The sequence below is a fragment of the Myxine glutinosa genome, chromosome 1 (genome assembly GCF_964187855.1).
Source record: "Myxine glutinosa chromosome 1, kmMyxGlut1.1, whole genome shotgun sequence".
In the NCBI taxonomy this organism is placed as follows: Eukaryota; Metazoa; Chordata; class Myxini; order Myxiniformes; family Myxinidae; genus Myxine; species Myxine glutinosa.
Window position 1 is genome coordinate 18,309,437 of NC_136261.1, and position 18,663 is coordinate 18,328,099.

An 18,663-nucleotide genomic window follows, 5' to 3' on the forward strand; every position below is an offset into this window, starting at 1 on the left:
AGGTCAAAGGTCATCTGGAGGTCAAATTTCTAAAATCGCCATTTTAAATCCGATTGACTTGAAAATTGAAAAGCATTTGCACATCGAGTCTCTAAATTGAGAAATGAACTATTTTTGAGGTCAAAATGTCAAAGGTAAACTCAAGATCAAACTTCCAAAATCATCAATTTTCATTTGAAAAGCCGTCAATTTTCATCCGATCGACTTGATAATTGAACAGCATTTGCACATTGTCACTGAATTGGGAAAAACTTTGTTGAGGGCAAAAGGTCAAAGGTCAACTGAAGGTCAAACTTCCAAAATCATCAATTTTCATCTGAAAACCCATCAATTTTTTGTCCAATTTGCTTGAAAATAGAACAGCATTTGTGTATTTCCTCACTGCATTGGGAAACAAACTATTTTTGAGGTCAAAAGGTCAAAGGGCAACTCAAGGTCAAACTTCTAAAATCATCATTTTTCATCTGAAACATCGTCACTTTTCATCCTATTGACCCGAGCTTTGATCAAGATCGTCAATTTTAATCTTGATGAAATGGACTATTTGCTGTATCTATGGAAAACTTTTTTTTTTGGGGGGGGGGGGGTTTGCAAGTATCGTGCTCCGCATGACGTCTTCTTGTTTCAAGTCTGCCCTGTTGTTGCTGCCCTCAAATCATACATACTCTTCGGCTTCCTTCGTCTCAGAAACTGCCAACACACAACCCGTAAAATAATGGGGAACTTCAGGCCTCACTCATCCCTGTCAATTATCTTACTAGGAGGAGTGGGCGGGGCTGGTGCTGTCTCATTGACAGGAGAGAGGAGGGGCTTGATGTCCGTTGCCAAAGGTAAAGGCAGAGGGCGTGTCATAGGTGCACCTGGCAACATGGCTGATGGAAATAAAGATGTCATCTTGCCTCCAAATTGGCCAGCTCGTCCAGCCTGCAATAACAAATAGCAGGAAATGAACAATGATTGTAAACAGTTGTTTGGAATCTATATTCACATGTTTTCCTGTAAGAATATAAGTAAAAGGTGTTTGTACATCCTTCATTTGCAAAGCCACATTCTCTCTGTAAAAGCGTATATTTATACATCGATAACATATCAATGGCTTCATCGGACTTATTGTACTTACAAATGTAACTGTTCATCAGATCCTGATGATAAATCTCTGAATCTAAGGCCTTTAATCAATGTCAAATATCCGACTTGAATTACGATGTTTGTGTTATTTTATTTTTACCTGCAAATTAAGAATTTGATCCTGAAATTTCCATAGATAACCAAACACAGCTGGTAAGCCAATAATGGATTAGGGAATGAAGACAAAGCAAATTACTCAGGTGAAAGTGAACCATATTTTCATCCAAGGATGTGTACGCAGCAAACTCCATGGTTTGATTAGTACGAGCAGAGTACCCACTCTATGGGTGGTCTTGTTCCAAGCATGCAACACCTTCTTCTGACACATACCTTTATTTGGGCGGTGTATAGGCAACAGACAGCTGACTCAATCGCTCCCGAAAATAAAAGAAAAAATACCCCGGGTTACGTGCATGAATCAATATTTGGCTACGTCGTCCTTCGTCCTTCTTCGTCCTTGAACGTCCTTCTTCGATCCGTCAAAAAATGACGAAGAACTATTCTAACCCACCGTGTTTAATGCTAAAGTGTAATTCTAGAGGATTATAAATTGTAATTATAAAGGGTAATTCTAATCAGTTGTAAAGGGTCATTCCAATGGGTTCTACATGGGTTTTTTTTTTTTTTGTATACAAGATCGAGGCTCGTGAAAGAGCGAACATTAATCACACAGAAAGACAAACAGACACATAAAACAAATAACATCGGGAGCGGTAGACAAGATGGGGAGAGAGGGGGAAGGACACAAACACAACATTTGAGAGCAGGGACCGAGAGACATGGAGACATCGAGAGAACTGTGGGAGGGAGAGGGCTTTGGGGGGGAGGCATGGGAAGGGTGAGAAGGGTATTCTAATCAGTTATGCAGGGGAATTCTAAAGGATAGTTCTAAAGGGTTCTTCAGGGGAATTCTAAAGGGTAATTCTAAAGGGTTCTACAGGGAATTCTAAAGGGTTCTAAAGGATAATTCTAAACGGTTCTACAGGGGAATTCTGAAAGGTAGTTCTAAAGGGTTATTAAGGGTAATTCTAAAGGGTAATTAAAAGGGTTCTAAAGGATCATTCTAAAGGGTTCTACAGGGGAATTCTGAAAGGTAGTTCTAAAGGGTTATTAAGGGTAATTCTAAAGGGTGATTCTAAAGGGTGATTAAAAGGGTTCTAAAGGATCATCCTAAATGGTTCTACAGGGGAATTCTAAAGAATAATTCTAAAGGGTAATTAAAAGGGTTCTACAGGGTAATTCTAAAGGGCTCTACAGGGGAATTCTAATTCGTTCTACAGGGTAATTCTAATGGGTTTTGTTCGTTTTTAGGCTTTGCCTATTTCATATTAAAAATGTCAAAGTGAACCGTTTCCTTCGAACACAGGTGCGATAAAAAAAAAAAAAAAATATATATATACACAGTCATACCTCGTTACTCGTTGCCCCTCTATTCGTAGGGTTACTATATTTGAATTTCAAAAAAGAGAACATAGAGGGGAAAAAATAGAGGGGGTGTCTGATATCTGTATCAGTATCTTCCAACTGATGTTGTATTCACTTGGTATATATACTGCGTACTACATGTCATCTATATTGAGTACCTATGAATAAAACAAGTGTTATGGCCTCAAAAATCAATGTTCTAATTATTCACATTTCATTGTACCTCTTTACATGCAGTGAGAATTTTCCTTTCACTAGTCCTTCAATTTTGCGAACGAGGATGACGAGCTCTCTCCTTGACCTGCTTTCCTGTGCTCGGCCGAGTCCCCACGAGATTGTAAATCAATACCACCTTTATTTGCCACAGAGACGTACGTACCAGCTCTACATACCAAGTACTCCGCTTCCCATTCTCCTCGACCACTTTGAAACACACAGGAAATTTGTCTTCAGTTCAATTGTCATTACGCCATGGCGGGGTAGTACAGACGTGTACCAAGCTGCACTGGTCCAAACATTACACAACTGCATTTTATCACAATAAAAAAATGGACAAAAATGTTTTTTTGTTTTTTTTGTATACTGAATCGAGGCTCGTGAAAGAGCTAACATTTATTTCACAAACAAATCAACCAGACAAACAAAATATACAAAAAGAGGGAGCGGAAGACAAGATGGGGAGAGAAGGGGAAGCACACAACCACAACATTTGAGAGCAGGGAGAAGTGTGGGAGGGAGAGGGCTTGGGGGCAGGAGGCGTGGGAAGGGGAGGGGGGGGGGGGGAGGAGAGGTATAAAACACAGGTATAAAAGGGGGGGGGCAAACGGTTTAACCGTTTAAATACGATAAAAAGTATCCCAAATTTAAAATTTATCCCTTTGAAAATGGGAAAAAACGGAAAATTCCCAGACATTCTTAGATATTTAAAAAACCAGGCCGGGCGGCGATTTAAGGACCGAAAAGGAGGACATGTCCTGGGAAAAGAGGACGTATGCTAACCCCATCCCTCATTTTGCATTTACGCCTTCACTCATTGATTCTTGGTCTCGTGCGCTTCTGCTATCGCCGTGCATTGACTATTTTACCTAGCGATGGCTGCAAAACGTCATGCAATTGACAAAGATGACTTTGTGGCCAAAAGAGCAAGAAAAAGTGCGACATTCTATTATGAGAGTTGAAAATAGATGTGATAAAAAATAATGGGCAAAAGTGATCGTTCCGTTGATGTGGCTCGTGCGTTTGGGTTGCCTCCGACTACTGTGGGTCCATTTATAAAGCAAAACAGCAACTGCTTGATTGTGCAAAGCAGGGAACTCCTTCGTTATGTAAGTCCGTAACAAGGCTGAAGGCAAAGGTAAAATAAAATGGAGGTCATGGCATGGAAGGCATGCTGGCTCAGTGGATAGATGACATGAATAACAAGAAGACACCGCTAGGCCAACTAATTTTAAAGTTGTTGCCACCCAAGTGGGCTGATGGTCACCTCTTGAGGTTGTAGTTCTGACCTCTGCTGATTTGGGGGGACCCCTATGGAAGCCCCCCTGATCCCCTGGGAGGCCCCCTGATACGGAATCGAAACAACTAAGACCGGGCGATCCTGGGGACCATCGACTAGAAGGGCTGTATCGGGTTTCAGAGCAATCAATTGGTCAATAAGGGATGAGCAGGAGTTTAGGGGATAAGCCCCCACCCCCCATACCTCTCTGCAGCAACATATCTAAACATTGGCCTTCAGAAATCGTCTCTTTCTTTAGTCAAACTACAACCTGATGATCTTTTTGATCTGAAGGTGGGCCATCCACCTACCGCTGGCTCACCAGCATCCCCTTGCGCATAACTCCAACACACACCTCTCCTTCTCCTCATCACAGCTTGTTTCAGATGTTTCATTTCAATTTGTACCATCAAAGTATGCATCATTATATACAAAATAGTGTTGAGTATGCACAACACTTGATAAGACAAACTCCTCTGCGGCAATCAAATTGTCGTAATTTGGTCCGCATCCCCTCCTATTTCTTTTATTTTGTTATGGGAAACATTGTCCCACTTTTAGTCATTTCGTTATTCATCGTGGTTTGATGGAATGCATCCCAGACAATGAGTGGTGTCTGATTGAACAAAGTCGAGGATTGTGGAGGAGCTAGAACAATTTGAATGGGGTGTCCGTACCCACACCGGACATTCACCCACCGATGGAGGTCTCACTTCAGTGGCAGAGAATTTGGGGCCTTGGTGTGGGTCTTAAGACCTTGGGAAACACTCGCTGTCTGAATGCAACTCGCCAGTGTCGGACCTACATGCCACACCTGGAAAACTACCTGCTGGAAGCAAGAACTGCAAGTATCTCGTTCCATTTGCGTAACTAGTTCCAGTTTCTCCTTCTTACCTATAAGCCACAGCCATAACATCTTTATCCATTTGTAACTCCATTCATCGGATTTACCACAACTCCGTCTTAGTCCTACATAATAGCTACAGTCCAGGGACCACAGTCATAAAGAATAAGAAAGTCCAGTCGAGAGTAAGGTAGGGGTCTTTAACTCGGAGCATGCAATGGTCTCCGTGGAAAGGTGGTGACATCAGAAACTCAAGACAGATTTAAACTGGAATTAGATATGACCTACAGAAGCATTGGGGATAGAGAGGCCCTTCCCCTAAACCAGTCACTCCAGTCTTCTTCCTCATGCAGTAGAAGCGACTGCAGAAAGAAGAACTAGAACAACACTCAGTAGGGAGGATACCTCCACCTGGTTGGCAATATCACTCAATGGTGAAGAATCACTTATAAAATTCTACTAGCTGGATCCGGATCTGGATCTTCACCAAAATGGAATCAATTCTTCTTTGTCACACGCACAACATGTCCACCAAGTTTCGTCCAAAACCATCCATAACTTTTTAGAGAGATCCCGCTATATGTTGGTTTTAGCTCTATCTCTCAATGGTGAAGAATCACTTAGAAATTATAGTAGTCGGATCCGAATCCGGATCTTCACCAAAATCTAATCATTTCGTCGTTGTCACGAATCCGTCCATAACCTTTTGAGATATCTTGTTCACAAACAAACAAACAAAAAAAATCACTCATAGAGCGGCACTTGGCAAAAGAGAACAAAGCAGAATGACACTCTGTAGAGCATCCTTTTGACCTCACAAATAATTGGCGGTTGAATTGAGTTAGCTGATATGTAAAACCCATTCAAATTTCAAGTGAATCGGATGAAAATTAAGGATTTTAGAAATTTGAAATTGTTGTTGACCTTTGGCCTATGTTGCACTTTTGGCCAAAGGTGGTCTCAAAAATAGTTGGTGGTTGAATTGAGTTAGCTGATATGTAAATCCCATTCAAATTTCAAGTGAATCGGATGAAAATTAAGGATTTTAGAAATTTGAAATTGTTGTTGACCTTTGGCCTATGTTGACCTTTTGGCCTATGCTGATCTCAAAAATAGTTGGTGGTTGGTTTCAGTTAGCTGAAATGAAAATGCTATTCAAATTTCAAGTCAATTGGATGAAAATTGAGGATTTCAGAAATGTGAAATTGTTGTTGACCTTTGGCTTATGTTGACCTTTTGGCCTATGTTGATGTCAAAAATAGTTGGTGGTTTAATTCAGTAAGCCGATGTGAAAATCCCATTCAAATTCCAAGTCAATCGGATGAAAATTGAGGATTTTAGAAATGTGAAAAAGGTTGACCTATGGCCTAAGTTGACCTTTTGACCTTTTGACCTCAAAAATATATCGGATTTTGTCGGACAATGAATTTTACCATTTGGTGAAGTTTCGTGAAGATCGGTTTCAAATTGTGACCTGTAGACAAGTATAAGTGAGCAGGCAGATAGACACACACACACACACACACACACACACACACACACACACACACACACACACACACACACACACACACACACACACACACACACACACACACAACCGGAGTGATCAACAGACTTGCAAAAAAAAAAAAAAAAAAACTGCCAAGTAACAAACAAACGGACCAACGGAGACAGGATTGAAAACAACCCCCATCCACCTTTGGTGGCGGCGGTGATAAGAATGGTGTCAAATTCTTCGTGTACTTTCATTAAGTCATCTTATCTTGATTCTCGAAGAGATTAACTTGTAAAATGGGTGCTGATGTCCGGATGTCTGTCTGTCTGTCTGTCTGTCTGTCCATCCATCCGGTCGTCCGTTAACCTTTTGCTGTTTCCCTCCTCCTCCCTTATCAGCCGATTGTTCTGAAACTCGACACATGAATACAAAAGAGTAGCCGGACAATCGCTCCGGCTTCGATTTTTCGATTTAGGATAATGACGGCTGCCAGGGGGAGGGAAGGGGAGTTATTCCCCAAACTTCGGATCCCTGCCCATCCCTTATTTACCAATCCATTGCTCTGAAACCGGATACAGCCCTTCCAATCATCCGTGACATTGACCTACCCATCCGTGCCCGCACAATCCTCGCTGCTTTTCAAGCAGTGCCAGGCTGCGATGGCATTGCAGAGGAGAGAACATGCAAAACATTCCTTTCAAATACTGAACTCCTGAGCAATCTTGAATCGTTCGAGTGACACGAAATCTTACCGTAGGGGCGTGTCTGCCTGTATAATTTTATTCATAATTATGACGTAATCGGTCACGTGTTACGTGCGCAATCTTGAAAAAACGTTACATCTCTATGTCGCCGAAACCACTCAATGGGAAAAATAATTGAAACACGGCTCAATATCAAGTACTCCCCATGGGGAATAAGATATGTTAATGATGTCACCAGTGCCTTTATGACGTCATCATACAACAAGTTTTATGCTTCATCCGATCAGTATGATTTTTTTTTCTCTGCAACTGTTGGTCTGATGGACACGAAATTTTCACCATAGGGGCGTGTCCTCCTGTAAAATATTTTAATGACAATTATGACGTCATAGGGCATGTGGTACAGGCGCCATCTTGGAAAAACTGGCAAATGTTGCACCTCTATAATCTCCAAAACCGCTGCCTGGAAAAAATTTAAACGTGGCTCATTGTAAAGAACTCCCCATGGGAAATAAGTGTTGTTAACTATGACGTCATTGGTGCCTTAATTATGACATCATAATTCGACATGGACAACGCTTGATTCGATCAGTATGAATGTTTTTTTTCTCTGCAATTCTTGGTCCGATTGACACGAAATTTTCTCCATAGGAGCTCCTCCTCCTGTAGCATATTATAATGATAATTATGACGTCATATGTCACGTGGCACAGGCGCCATCTTGGAAAAACGTCACACCTCGATATCTCTGAAACCATTCCATGGAAAAAATTTAAACGTGGCTCTTTCGCATAGGGAATAAGTGTTCTTAACAATGGCAGCATTGATGCCATAATTATGACGTCATAATTCGACAGGGACAACGCTTAGTCTGATCAGTTTGAAATTTATTGAGCGTGATCGACACAACAATTATATTAGAGAATGTAAATTTATGATGTAATCGCTCACGTAGTCGAGGGTAAGTATTCTATGTTGACTACTCAGGGTAAGTATTCCATGAATAGCATCGAGTTAATTGTGTCAATCAATCAGCCAGGTGAACTTGCTCAAAGGCAATGAATCAAGAAATGCTACCTTTGGGTCAAATGAATGAGCTACAGCAAATCCAAAGCATTTGTCAGAGGAAAGTTGTATTGAAAAACACAAAGAAGCATAAGCATGGTTGAGGAGTAATAAGCATCCACGGAAGAGGAGCATAAGTAACTCTGAGCAAGAATGTGTCTTGTGAATTCTAAGCATAGATTTGTCGATATATATTGAGCACAAACGTGAAACAACATGTAGCATGGGCTTCGAATACAAGGAACATGGGCTTGGCACGATGGAGCACGGGCTTGGAATACATGGAACATGGGCTTGGAATACATGGAACATGGGCTTGGAATACATGGAACATGGGCTTGGCACTATGGAGCACGGGCCTGGAATACATGGAACATGGGCTTGGAATACAAGGAACATGGGCTTGGCACTATGGAGCATGAGCTTGAAATACATGGAGCATGGGCTTGGAATACATGGAGCATGGGCTTGGAATACATGGAGCATGGGCTTGGAATACATGGAGCATGGGCTTGGAATACATGGAGCATGGGCTTGGAATACATGGAGCATGGGCTTTGAATACATGAAGCATGGGCTTGGAATACATGGAACATGGGCTTGGCACTATGGAGCATGCGCTTGGAATACATGGAACACGGGCTTGGAATACATGGAACATGGGCTTGGAATACAAGGAACATGGGCTTGGAATACATGGAGCATGGGCTTGGAATACATGGAACATGGGCTTGGCACTATGGAGCATGGGCTTGGAGCTACATGGAACATGGGCTTGGAATACATGGAGCATGGGCTTGGAATACATGGAGCATGGGCTTGGAATACATGGAGCATGGGGTTGGCACTATGGAGCATGGGCTTGGAATACATGGAACATGGGCTTGGAATACATGGAACATGGGCTTGGCACTATGGAGCATGGGCTTGGAGCTACATGGAACATGGGCTTGGAATACATGGAGCATGGGCTTGGAATACATGGAGCATGGGCTTGGAATACATGGAGCATGGGCTTGGAATACATGGAGCATGGGCTTGGAATACATGGAGCATGGGCTTGGAATACATGGAGCATGGGCTTGGAACTACATGGAACATGGGCTTGGAATACATGGAACATGGGCTTGGAATACATGGAACATGGGCTTGGAATACATGGAACATGGGCTTGGAATACAAGGAACATGGGCTTGGAATACATGGAACATGGGCTTGGAATACATCTCATGGGTCTCGCGAGATCTTTGTCGGCGAGGTCACGTCTTTTCGAAGCTGTCCATGCGCTCACGCTTTCGAAGCTAAGTAATTTTTTCACAATTGTGTTTTTGTCGAGACTGTATCTATCTTTCGGTGTGTGTAACTATAGCGTGTCTTTAGGAAAATTTTCGGTGTTAATTTTTCGTACATGTATACACAATCGTCGGTTAATGCATGTCGAGTATTCTGAGGCCTAGTACTAGTACTAGTAGGCTTAGGCTACCGTCTCCGACCTTGTGGTTTTGTTTTTTCTCAGCGGTTCGTCGAATGCGCTGCAATTATTTTCGTTCTCTGTTTCGTCCCAGTCGTTCACCCCATACTTCCTTGTTTAATATCTCTACTCCAAAAAAAAAAAACCCCCAAAAAATATTTCCTTCTCAGTTCTTATTCGTTTATTTGTTGGTCTTATTTGTTTGTTCGTTCTTCGTTCACGTTGTTCGTGATCACGCGATCACGTGGTTAGAAATGTTTAATCTCTCCCCTGAACAACTGTTTTTCTGTCATATATTATAACACCTTTTTCTTCTTCTCCTACAAAAGGATGCTTTCGTCTTGCTCACCAAATCTATTCATTCCAAAAAAAATAAATAATACCATCTCTTACAGTTCATCTTTTCTACATTCCCTAAACTCTCCAGCCCTCCACCCCTCCTTCAGCGTCCTCAAACGTATTTTTTACTCGAAGGTCTCAAACTCATTTTGCAAAAAATGTTCGTTTTCCATGAATCGTACACTTTTCAAAATCCAATCTCACCCCTCCCCTCCAAATCTTCCCCATCCCCCCTTCCCTCCAAAACTTCCTCATCCCCCCTCCCCTCCAAAACTTCCCCATCACCCCTCCCCTCCAAATCTACCCCCTTACCCCTCCCCTCCAAATCTTCCCCATCACCCATCTCTTTCAAATATTCCCCCTTGCCCCTCCCCTCCAAATCTTCCCCATCACCCATCCCTTTCAAATCTTCCCCCTTGCCCCTCCCCTCCAAATCTTCCCCATCACCCCTTCCCTCCAAAACTTCCCCATCACCCCTCCCCTCCAAAGCTTCCCCATCACCCATCCCTTTCAAATCTCCCCCCTTGCCCCTTCCACCCCCTCCCTCCTAAACTCCCCCCACACCCCTCCCCTCCGAGACTCTCCCTCGCTCCTCCCCTCTTAGACTCCCTTCTCACCCCTCCTCCTCAAAGCATCCTCCCTGCTTCTTCCCCCTTCCAACTTTCACCTTCATCTCCCCCAACCTTCTGCCTCGCTCTTCCCCTCCTCAAATAACACTTCAATATGCCTCACCCAATCTCCATCAAACCTTTTGTCCACCCCATTCTTCCCCTTCTCCAAGCTATTCTGAAATCTCTGACACACCTTCAACAGCTCTCCCGACCTCTTCCTCCTCTTCCACATCTTACCCTACCCCTCCCCCCCCCCTGTTCTGTATCCGATGCTCCCCCTTCCTCTTCATTAACGGTATGGACCTCAAACATCCGGGGCCTTCGCTCAAACTTGACTGATCTCTCCATACAGGTTGCTTCTGACAAACCAGATGTGATCTGCTTAACAGAAACTTTCCTCCTTCATGATGTCTCTGATGCCTTGGTATCTCTCCCAGATTACTCCCTCCTCCGGTATAATAGACCTGAGCCTCGTCCTGGAGGTGGGGTTGCTATCTTAAAAAAAAAACTCTTCCCCACTCGCCCTCCACTGCCCTCTCTCCACCTCACCCCCAGGAATACCTTTGGCTACGGCTTCCCCATCGCTCCCACCTTTTGTTCATATGTGTGTTGTACCGTCCACCAAACAGTGATGACTCCATCTACATCTCGCTGTCTGATAATATGGACCAACTTCTATCTACCCATCCCAACTCTCTCTTCCTCATATGTGGTGATTTCAATTGTCACCATGCCAGTTGGCTGGGTGTGGATACCTCTCTCACCAGCCATGGCTCTTCAGCAAAGGACTTCTGCGACTCACTGGGACTGACACAATCTGTCAATTTCCCGACCCGGATCTCAGTCAACGGAGCATCTTCTCTTCTGGACTTGGTTATGACTAACTTCCCTGAAAATGTCTGCTGCTCTTCTTCTGCTCCAATCGGCTCATCTCATCATGTGCTTGTTAAAGTGGACATCTCTCTGACCATTCTCAGAGAGCCTCCTCAGCGTCGACGAGTCTGCCATTTCACTCAGGCCAACTGGCACGGTCTTCAAGCAGCCATCAATCATCTGGACTGGTCTCCCATCTCTACCGCCTCTGACATCAACTCATCCTGGGAATTCTTCCAAAGTAAATTGCTCTCTCTCATGCACAGATTTATCCCATCTCGTCTTCAGTTGTCATACCCTTCCTCCCGTCCATGGTACACGGAATCTTGTGGTGAGGCTGTTGCCCAGAAACAACTTGCTTTCGTCTCCTGGAAAGCAAATCCAATGGAAGGAAATCTCATTTCCTTTCACAAAGCCCGAAACAAGTGTGTGTCCACCCTCAGGAGAGCCAGGAAACAATATCTCACCGTTCTCAAGACAGAACTCTCTTATCTGTCTCCCTCTTCCAAATCCTGGTGGCATCTGGTCAAATCTGTTTCTGGTGTTTGTTCCCCCTCCATCCCCTCCCTCACCTCAAACAGCAACACGGCAGACTCCGGACATGAAAAAGCTGAATGCCTCAACTCTGTGTTTGCCTCGAAATCTTGTGTCCCAAACCCATCCCTCTCTGTACCCACCGTACCCAGTCGTACCCAGCTGCTCCTGGACTCTGTGTCCTTTCCTCCTGACAAGGTGGAAAAGTTTCTGTCAACCCTCGACTCTAATTCTGCAACTGGTCCTGACGGCATCAGCCCACGGGTCCTAAAATCATGTTCTTCCGCTCTTTCACTCCCTCTTTCTGTTCTCTTCACCCTCTCTTTTGCTCAAGGTCATCTGCCATCTGCTTGGAAATCAGCCAACATCACCGCTTTGCACAAAAAAGGTGTAAAAACAGATCCTAGCAACGACAGACCAATCAGTCTTCTCCCAATTATCAGCAAAGTCATGGAATCCATCATTGCTTCAGATATGAAATCTTTCCTCTTTTCCAATGGCTTGGTCTCTGACCATCAATTTGGTTTCAGACCTGGTCACTCTACTCTGGACATGCTGCTTCTGCTTTCTCAACAATGGATGGAGGTCCTCAACACCAAACAGGAAATTAGAGCCGCTCCCTTGACATTTCACATGCCTTCGATACGGTCTGGCACACCGCTCTGCTCACCAAACTCTCCTCCTTTGGTATCCATGGAAATCTCCACGCATGGCTGGTGGACTTCCTCTCTCGTCGTAGTCAACGTGTGGCCCTGAATGGGTTTCTCTCATCTCCTCTTCCTGTTCAGGCTGGAGTTCCCCAAGGCAGTGTTCTGGGCCCTATGCTTTTTCTGGTCTTCATCAATGATCTCTCTGACTCTCTTGAAAATCCTCTCTATCTCTTTGCTGACGACTCTACTCTCTGTCGCTCCATTCCTCATCCTTCAGATCGGCAGTCTGCAGCCTCCTCACTCTCTGCAGACCTGGACAAAATCACAGACTGGGCAAACAAATGGAACATGTCTTTCAATCCTGACAAATCTCACACTCTTACGATGTCTCTCCGAAAAGACCGACTGGACAACCCTCCCATCCACTTTCTGAATAATCCTCTCCAAGAAGTTCTTTCACTCAATGTTTTGGGTCTCACTATCTGCCATGATCTTTCCTGGGAAAACCACATTTCAAATCTGGCCTCCAAAGCCAGTCGCCGACTGGGCATCCTCCGTCGTGCGAAGTCCTTCCTTGGTACACCTGAGCTCCTCACCACTTGCAAGGCTTTCATCCGCAGCTCTATGGAATACTGCTCTCCCCTCTGGTCTGGTGCTCCTGCCTCACACCTAGCTCGTCTTCACGCTGTTGAAACCAAAGCGTTCAGAATCATTGGAATCTCCCGCGATGAAGCTAACTCCAAGGGCCTTTCACTCACTCACCGCAGGCAGGTTGGTGGTCTTTCCGTCTTCTACCGACTCCTCTCTGGCCTTGCCCCCCCAGCTCTCTCTGGGCTCTGTCCCCCAAATATTCCTACAGGTCGCACAAGATCTGCCTGCAACCCTCTTATGGTTAAACTGCCAAAATCAAGACTTTCTGCTCACCTTCACTCCTTCATTCGTCTTTTCTCCCGCCTCTGGAACAAACTCCCTCACTCTCTTCAATCCCACTCCACCCTCCAGGTCTTTAAAACAGCTGTTCACCACCATCTCTTATCTTCCCCCATCCAAAACCTTGATCTTTTCTACCCCCGCTAATTTCGGTCCCCTTGTGTTTTAGACCTCTCCGCCCCCCCCCCCCCTTCCCACGCCTCCTCCCCCGAAGCCCTCTCCCTCCCACACTTCTCCCTGCTCTCAAATGTTGTGTTTGTGTGCTTCCCCTCCTCTCCCCATCTTGTCTTCCGCTCCCTCTTTTTATATATTTTGTTTGTCTGGTTGATTTGTTTGTGAAATAAATGTTCGCTCTTTCACGAGCCTCGATTCAGTATACAAAAAAATAAAATACATGGAACATGGGCTTGGAACTACATGGAGCACGGGCTTGGAATACATGGAACACGGACTTGGAATACATTGAACACGGGACTTGGAATACATGGAAAATGGGCTTGGAATACATGGAGCACGGGCTTGGAATACAAGGAACATGAACTTGGAATACATGGAACATGGACTTGGAATACATGGAACATGGACTTGGAATACATGGAACATGGGCTTGAAATACATGGAGCACGGGCTTGGAATACATGGAACATGGGCTTGGAATACATGGAACATGGGCTTGGAATACATGGAACATGGGCTTGGAATGACGTACTCCATATTTTTCATCCATGATTTGCGAAAGACAGAGGGGCAAACTTGATTAATTAATAAACTCGATTTACAAGGTCAATGCATCATGATAGAGATCTACAAGTTAACATGCACTTTGGATAACATAGCACAGGTAGCCGTTACTAACCTACCATTGTTTGGGAACTGTTAACCTTCTGGGCAAATGGCTGCACGGACGGCTCCAAATGCCACCGTTTCCCTGCCAGGCATGACTGTACTCATTACGACAATGTTCCCCTGTAAATCTCAGAGGAGTTTTTTTAAACCCCCAACCAGGCGTCAATCTGCCTGGGGGAAGATATTTTGTGTCTTGTCGGTCCATCCGTCCGTTTGTCCTTCCATCTGTCCATGCGTCAGCCCCTCAGCCTCGACTTCAAAATGACTTGGACGCATTTTTTAAATATCCGGCACATGTGTGCATTGATATCTGGGCACGAGTCACATGATATTGTTCTGGGATGAAGCTAATTTGGAATTTTGGGAATTAATTTGTTTTCACGGGAGAGAATATTACAGGATTATATTTACCTTCGGGAAGCATTATTTATTTATGTACACTTTACCATCGGCACACCGACATACCACCTTTAATTATTTATTTCTTATGTACACATTGTAGCGGCTACCGCTGGGTTTACACAATCGCCTTGCACCTACCAAGGACGCGGAGCGATCACCATGCCGGGCTCGTCCAGAACGCCCGGGCAGGCCCGCGCTCAACTTGCCAGGCCTCGGCCGGGACGCCTGGGCATGCCCGGGCACGCCCGGCCACGCCCGCTCTCGACTTGCCAGGCCGCGTCCGGGACGCCAGGCCACGCCCCCTCTCGCCTTTCCCGGGCAAACGCTCCGGGATAATGTGTGTATATATATTGCTGCCCGATAAACGGGCTTTTCAGAGTACCCGAGATGTTTTGTGACAATAAAGAAACTCGGACGAATTCCAGCTTTTTGTCGCGTCCATTCTTCCGACTACGTGGGAGCACAGCTCCTTCAACTTTATCATTTACACTGCCAACATATACTACTTTGACATATATGTATGTGTGTGTGTATGTATGCACTTTTAGTCATTACTCCCGCCAGGGAGTAATGCATTCACTCGTGTCCGTGTGTGTGTGTGTGTGTGTGTGTGTGTGTGTGTTCGTTCGTGTGTTTGTGAACAAGATATCTGGAAAAGTTCTGAACGGATTTGGATGAAAGTTGGTGGGATGATTGCCCTTGGGATAAGGAAGAATTGATTCGTTTTTGGTGAAGCTCAGGATATTATTCCGGATCCAGGAATTTTTTGAAGGATTTTTTACCATTGGAAGATAGGGCTCATTTTTTTTTTAACATTATCTTCTATATATTCTATATTTAACATTTTGATATGAAAATAGTTTTCATATTTGTTGTAAATGTAGTTTAAACTCGTGGTTATGCGTTAGAGCGGTGTATTTTGTTAGCAGCGTCATCTTCAAGGTTCTTTTTTTTTTTTCTAATAGACACATTCTGTCATTTTAAAACCACCAAAGTGTGTATTCGGTTTCCCCGTTTAATAAAATGTATCGTTTGATACGTATAATGCTTTAAAAGTGTTTTTTTTTTAACCTCAGAAGAGATATCAACATGTCAATGTCAATGTCGAATGTCAATCGCGGTGTCAGTATTTGATGAACTTATAAAGACTTAGGTGAGTTATAAGTGTGACCAGCATGTGCACGGGATTCTTCCCAGAAGAATGAGTGGTCGCATTAGCTTACGCGACTTAAAATGAGCGAGTTTTGTTTTCACGTTTGGGCCAGTTTTACATGTTATATCCCTAAGGAATGAAACGAACGTTTTTCCTGGCTTACAATTTTATTTGAAGTCACACGTGCCTCAAAATACACTTACTTATATAGAATTGAATGTTGAATCCGAAAATGTAAGTGAAATTGCCTTGTTTTTTTTTTTACATTATCTTCTATGTATTGTAAATATATATCTGTGCAGTGTCTGTCTTGTGTTGTCTTGTCTTGTGTTGTCACTGAACTACTCCCTCAAACTTTTGTGACATCGTACTATTCCAACTTGACCCACGGCGGGAGTATGCGCTCTACTGAGTGGCGTTCTAGTTTTGATTTTGTTTTGAGGAAAAAAAACGTGTTTTCATTCCAACCCGTGCACAGGAAATGAGGTAATACATGTTTTGTTTGGGAGCAATTGAGGTAATGGTCTCCTATACACCACTCAAAGAAAACTTTAGGACAATCAAGGGGTTTGTTGAGTTTATGTACATTTAAAAACGGAATAATGCGTCACTTGTCATGAAAGAAAGGCTGAATCGTAGTGTGCAAATACAGCATTTATAAACAAGCTGCTGCACCGGTATTTCACATGTGCATGGACATGTAATCCACATGTTATGTGAAGTAAATAAACACGCACAATGAGTCCGGACTGTTTAAGAGTTAATGTTTGAGTGTACGGTATTGGATTAATCGAGGTAAAACAAGCAATGGTCTCAACAGCCGGAGGTACCTGGTTGGGTGCACCACTACTCTCCGAGCAAGCGAGGAGTTCCGAATGGTAGCGTAGGGCCGTATGTGCTGGCAGGTATGTCTGTTGGATCACAGGTGCTCCAGAAAAGGCCATGTGAGGTGGGGGCATTCCTGCACGACCAGAAATACATGTGGATTTAACAATGATGAACATTGTCACGTGATCTCCCTAGGTGACTGCATTTAATTGTTTCTTGCACTAAAGAAATGTTGGGGATTTCTCCAACCCTCACCCCACCCCTCACCCCACCCCACATCTCATCCCTCACCCCACCCCCACCTGCAACGCTGCCGAATAATGTCTGAACTTCTCTACTTTTAAACTATTTTCCACCTCTACTGTAATAAGGTGGGGGAAGGGGAATTTACATGCATTTGGAGGAAAGGGACGGCGGGAGAGATGAGAAAACAACAAGTTGACAAAACGAGGGTAACGAAGGAGAAAGAAGCACAGGGATGGTATCGGGAATTAGGATGGAGGAGGGGGGGGGGGGGATGAATGGGTTGGGTATACCTGGGGAGGGAGATGAAAACATTCCACCATTTTGCATATGTAATACGTAGATAGCCCCAAGTTATCCTCAGACTACAGTAACACCACCTGTGCCTTTTACTCTCAGAATTCCATTGAGCAGGAATGCAGGCATACTTTGAAGCTCTTGCTACATTCCTTCCACAGTAATTGTGTGACTTGAATACCACGACATGTGATGATATTTTCCAGAGGCGACATGACATGCAGCCACACACCCGATTTCTTTCAAACAAATACAGGAAATGTCTCCAACATTGCTACTATCATTTTATATCTGCCTACATTGCTGCCCGCTACTATCATTTTATATCTGCCTACATTGCTGCCTGCTACTAACATTTTATATCTGCCTACATTGCTACCCGCAACTATCATTTTATATCTGCCTACATTGCTACCTGCTACTATCATTTTATATCTGCCTACATTGCTGCCTGCTACGATCATTTTATATCTTCATTCATTGCTGCCTGCTACTATCATTTTATATCTGCCTACATTTCTGCACGCTACTATCATTTTATATCTGCCTCCATTGCTACCCACAACTATCATTTTATATCTGCCTACATTGCTACCCGCTACTATCATTTTATATCTGCATAAATTGCTGCCTGCTACTATCATTTTATATCTTCATTCATTGCTGCCCGCTACTATCATTTTATATCTGCCTACATTTCTGCACACTACTATCATTTTATATCTACCTCCAATGCTACCCACAACTATCGTTTTATATCTGCCTACATTTCTAAATGGTACTATCATTTTATATCTGCCTACATTGCTACCCGCTACTATCATTTTATATCTGCATAAATTGCTGCCTGCTACTATCATTTTATATCTTCATTCATTGCTGCCGCTACTATAATTTTATATCTGCCTACATTTCTGCACGCTACTATCATTTTATATCTGCCTACATTGCTACCCACAACTATCATTTTATATCTGCCTACATTTCTACACGGTACTATCATTTTATATCTGCCTACATTGCTACCTGCTACTATCATTTTATATCTGCCTACATTGCTGCCTGCTACTATCATTTTATATCTGCCTACATTGCTACCCGCTACTATCATTTTATATCTGCCTACATTTCTACACGGTACTATCATTTTATATCTGCCTACATTGCTACCCGCTACTATCATTTTATATCTGCCTACATTGCTACCCGCTACTATCATTTTATATCTGCCTACATTGCTACCCGCTACTATCATTTTATATCTGCCTACATTGCTGCCTGCTACTATCATTTTATATCTTCATTCATTGCTGCCCGCTACTATCAT

At 43.6% G+C, this 18,663-nt stretch overlaps 1 protein-coding gene across 4 annotated transcripts in view; it reads right to left on the reverse strand.

Moving 5' to 3' along the window:
• LOC137421541 (nuclear factor 1 A-type) overlaps positions 1–18,663 on the reverse strand; it is a 209,177-nt gene that overhangs the window by 6,501 nt on the left and 184,013 nt on the right. For 3 of the 4 annotated variants that reach the window (XM_068107729.2, XM_068107705.2, XM_068107714.2), the window contains 2 exons: positions 16,799–16,929; positions 759–924 (listed from right to left, as the gene is read on the reverse strand). In XM_068107729.2, the coding sequence (XP_067963830.2) occupies positions 759–924; positions 16,799–16,929 (297 nt within the window). The remainder of the gene's footprint in view (positions 1–758; positions 925–16,798; positions 16,930–18,663) is intronic. The other variant, XM_068107721.2, reaches the window with a different exon arrangement.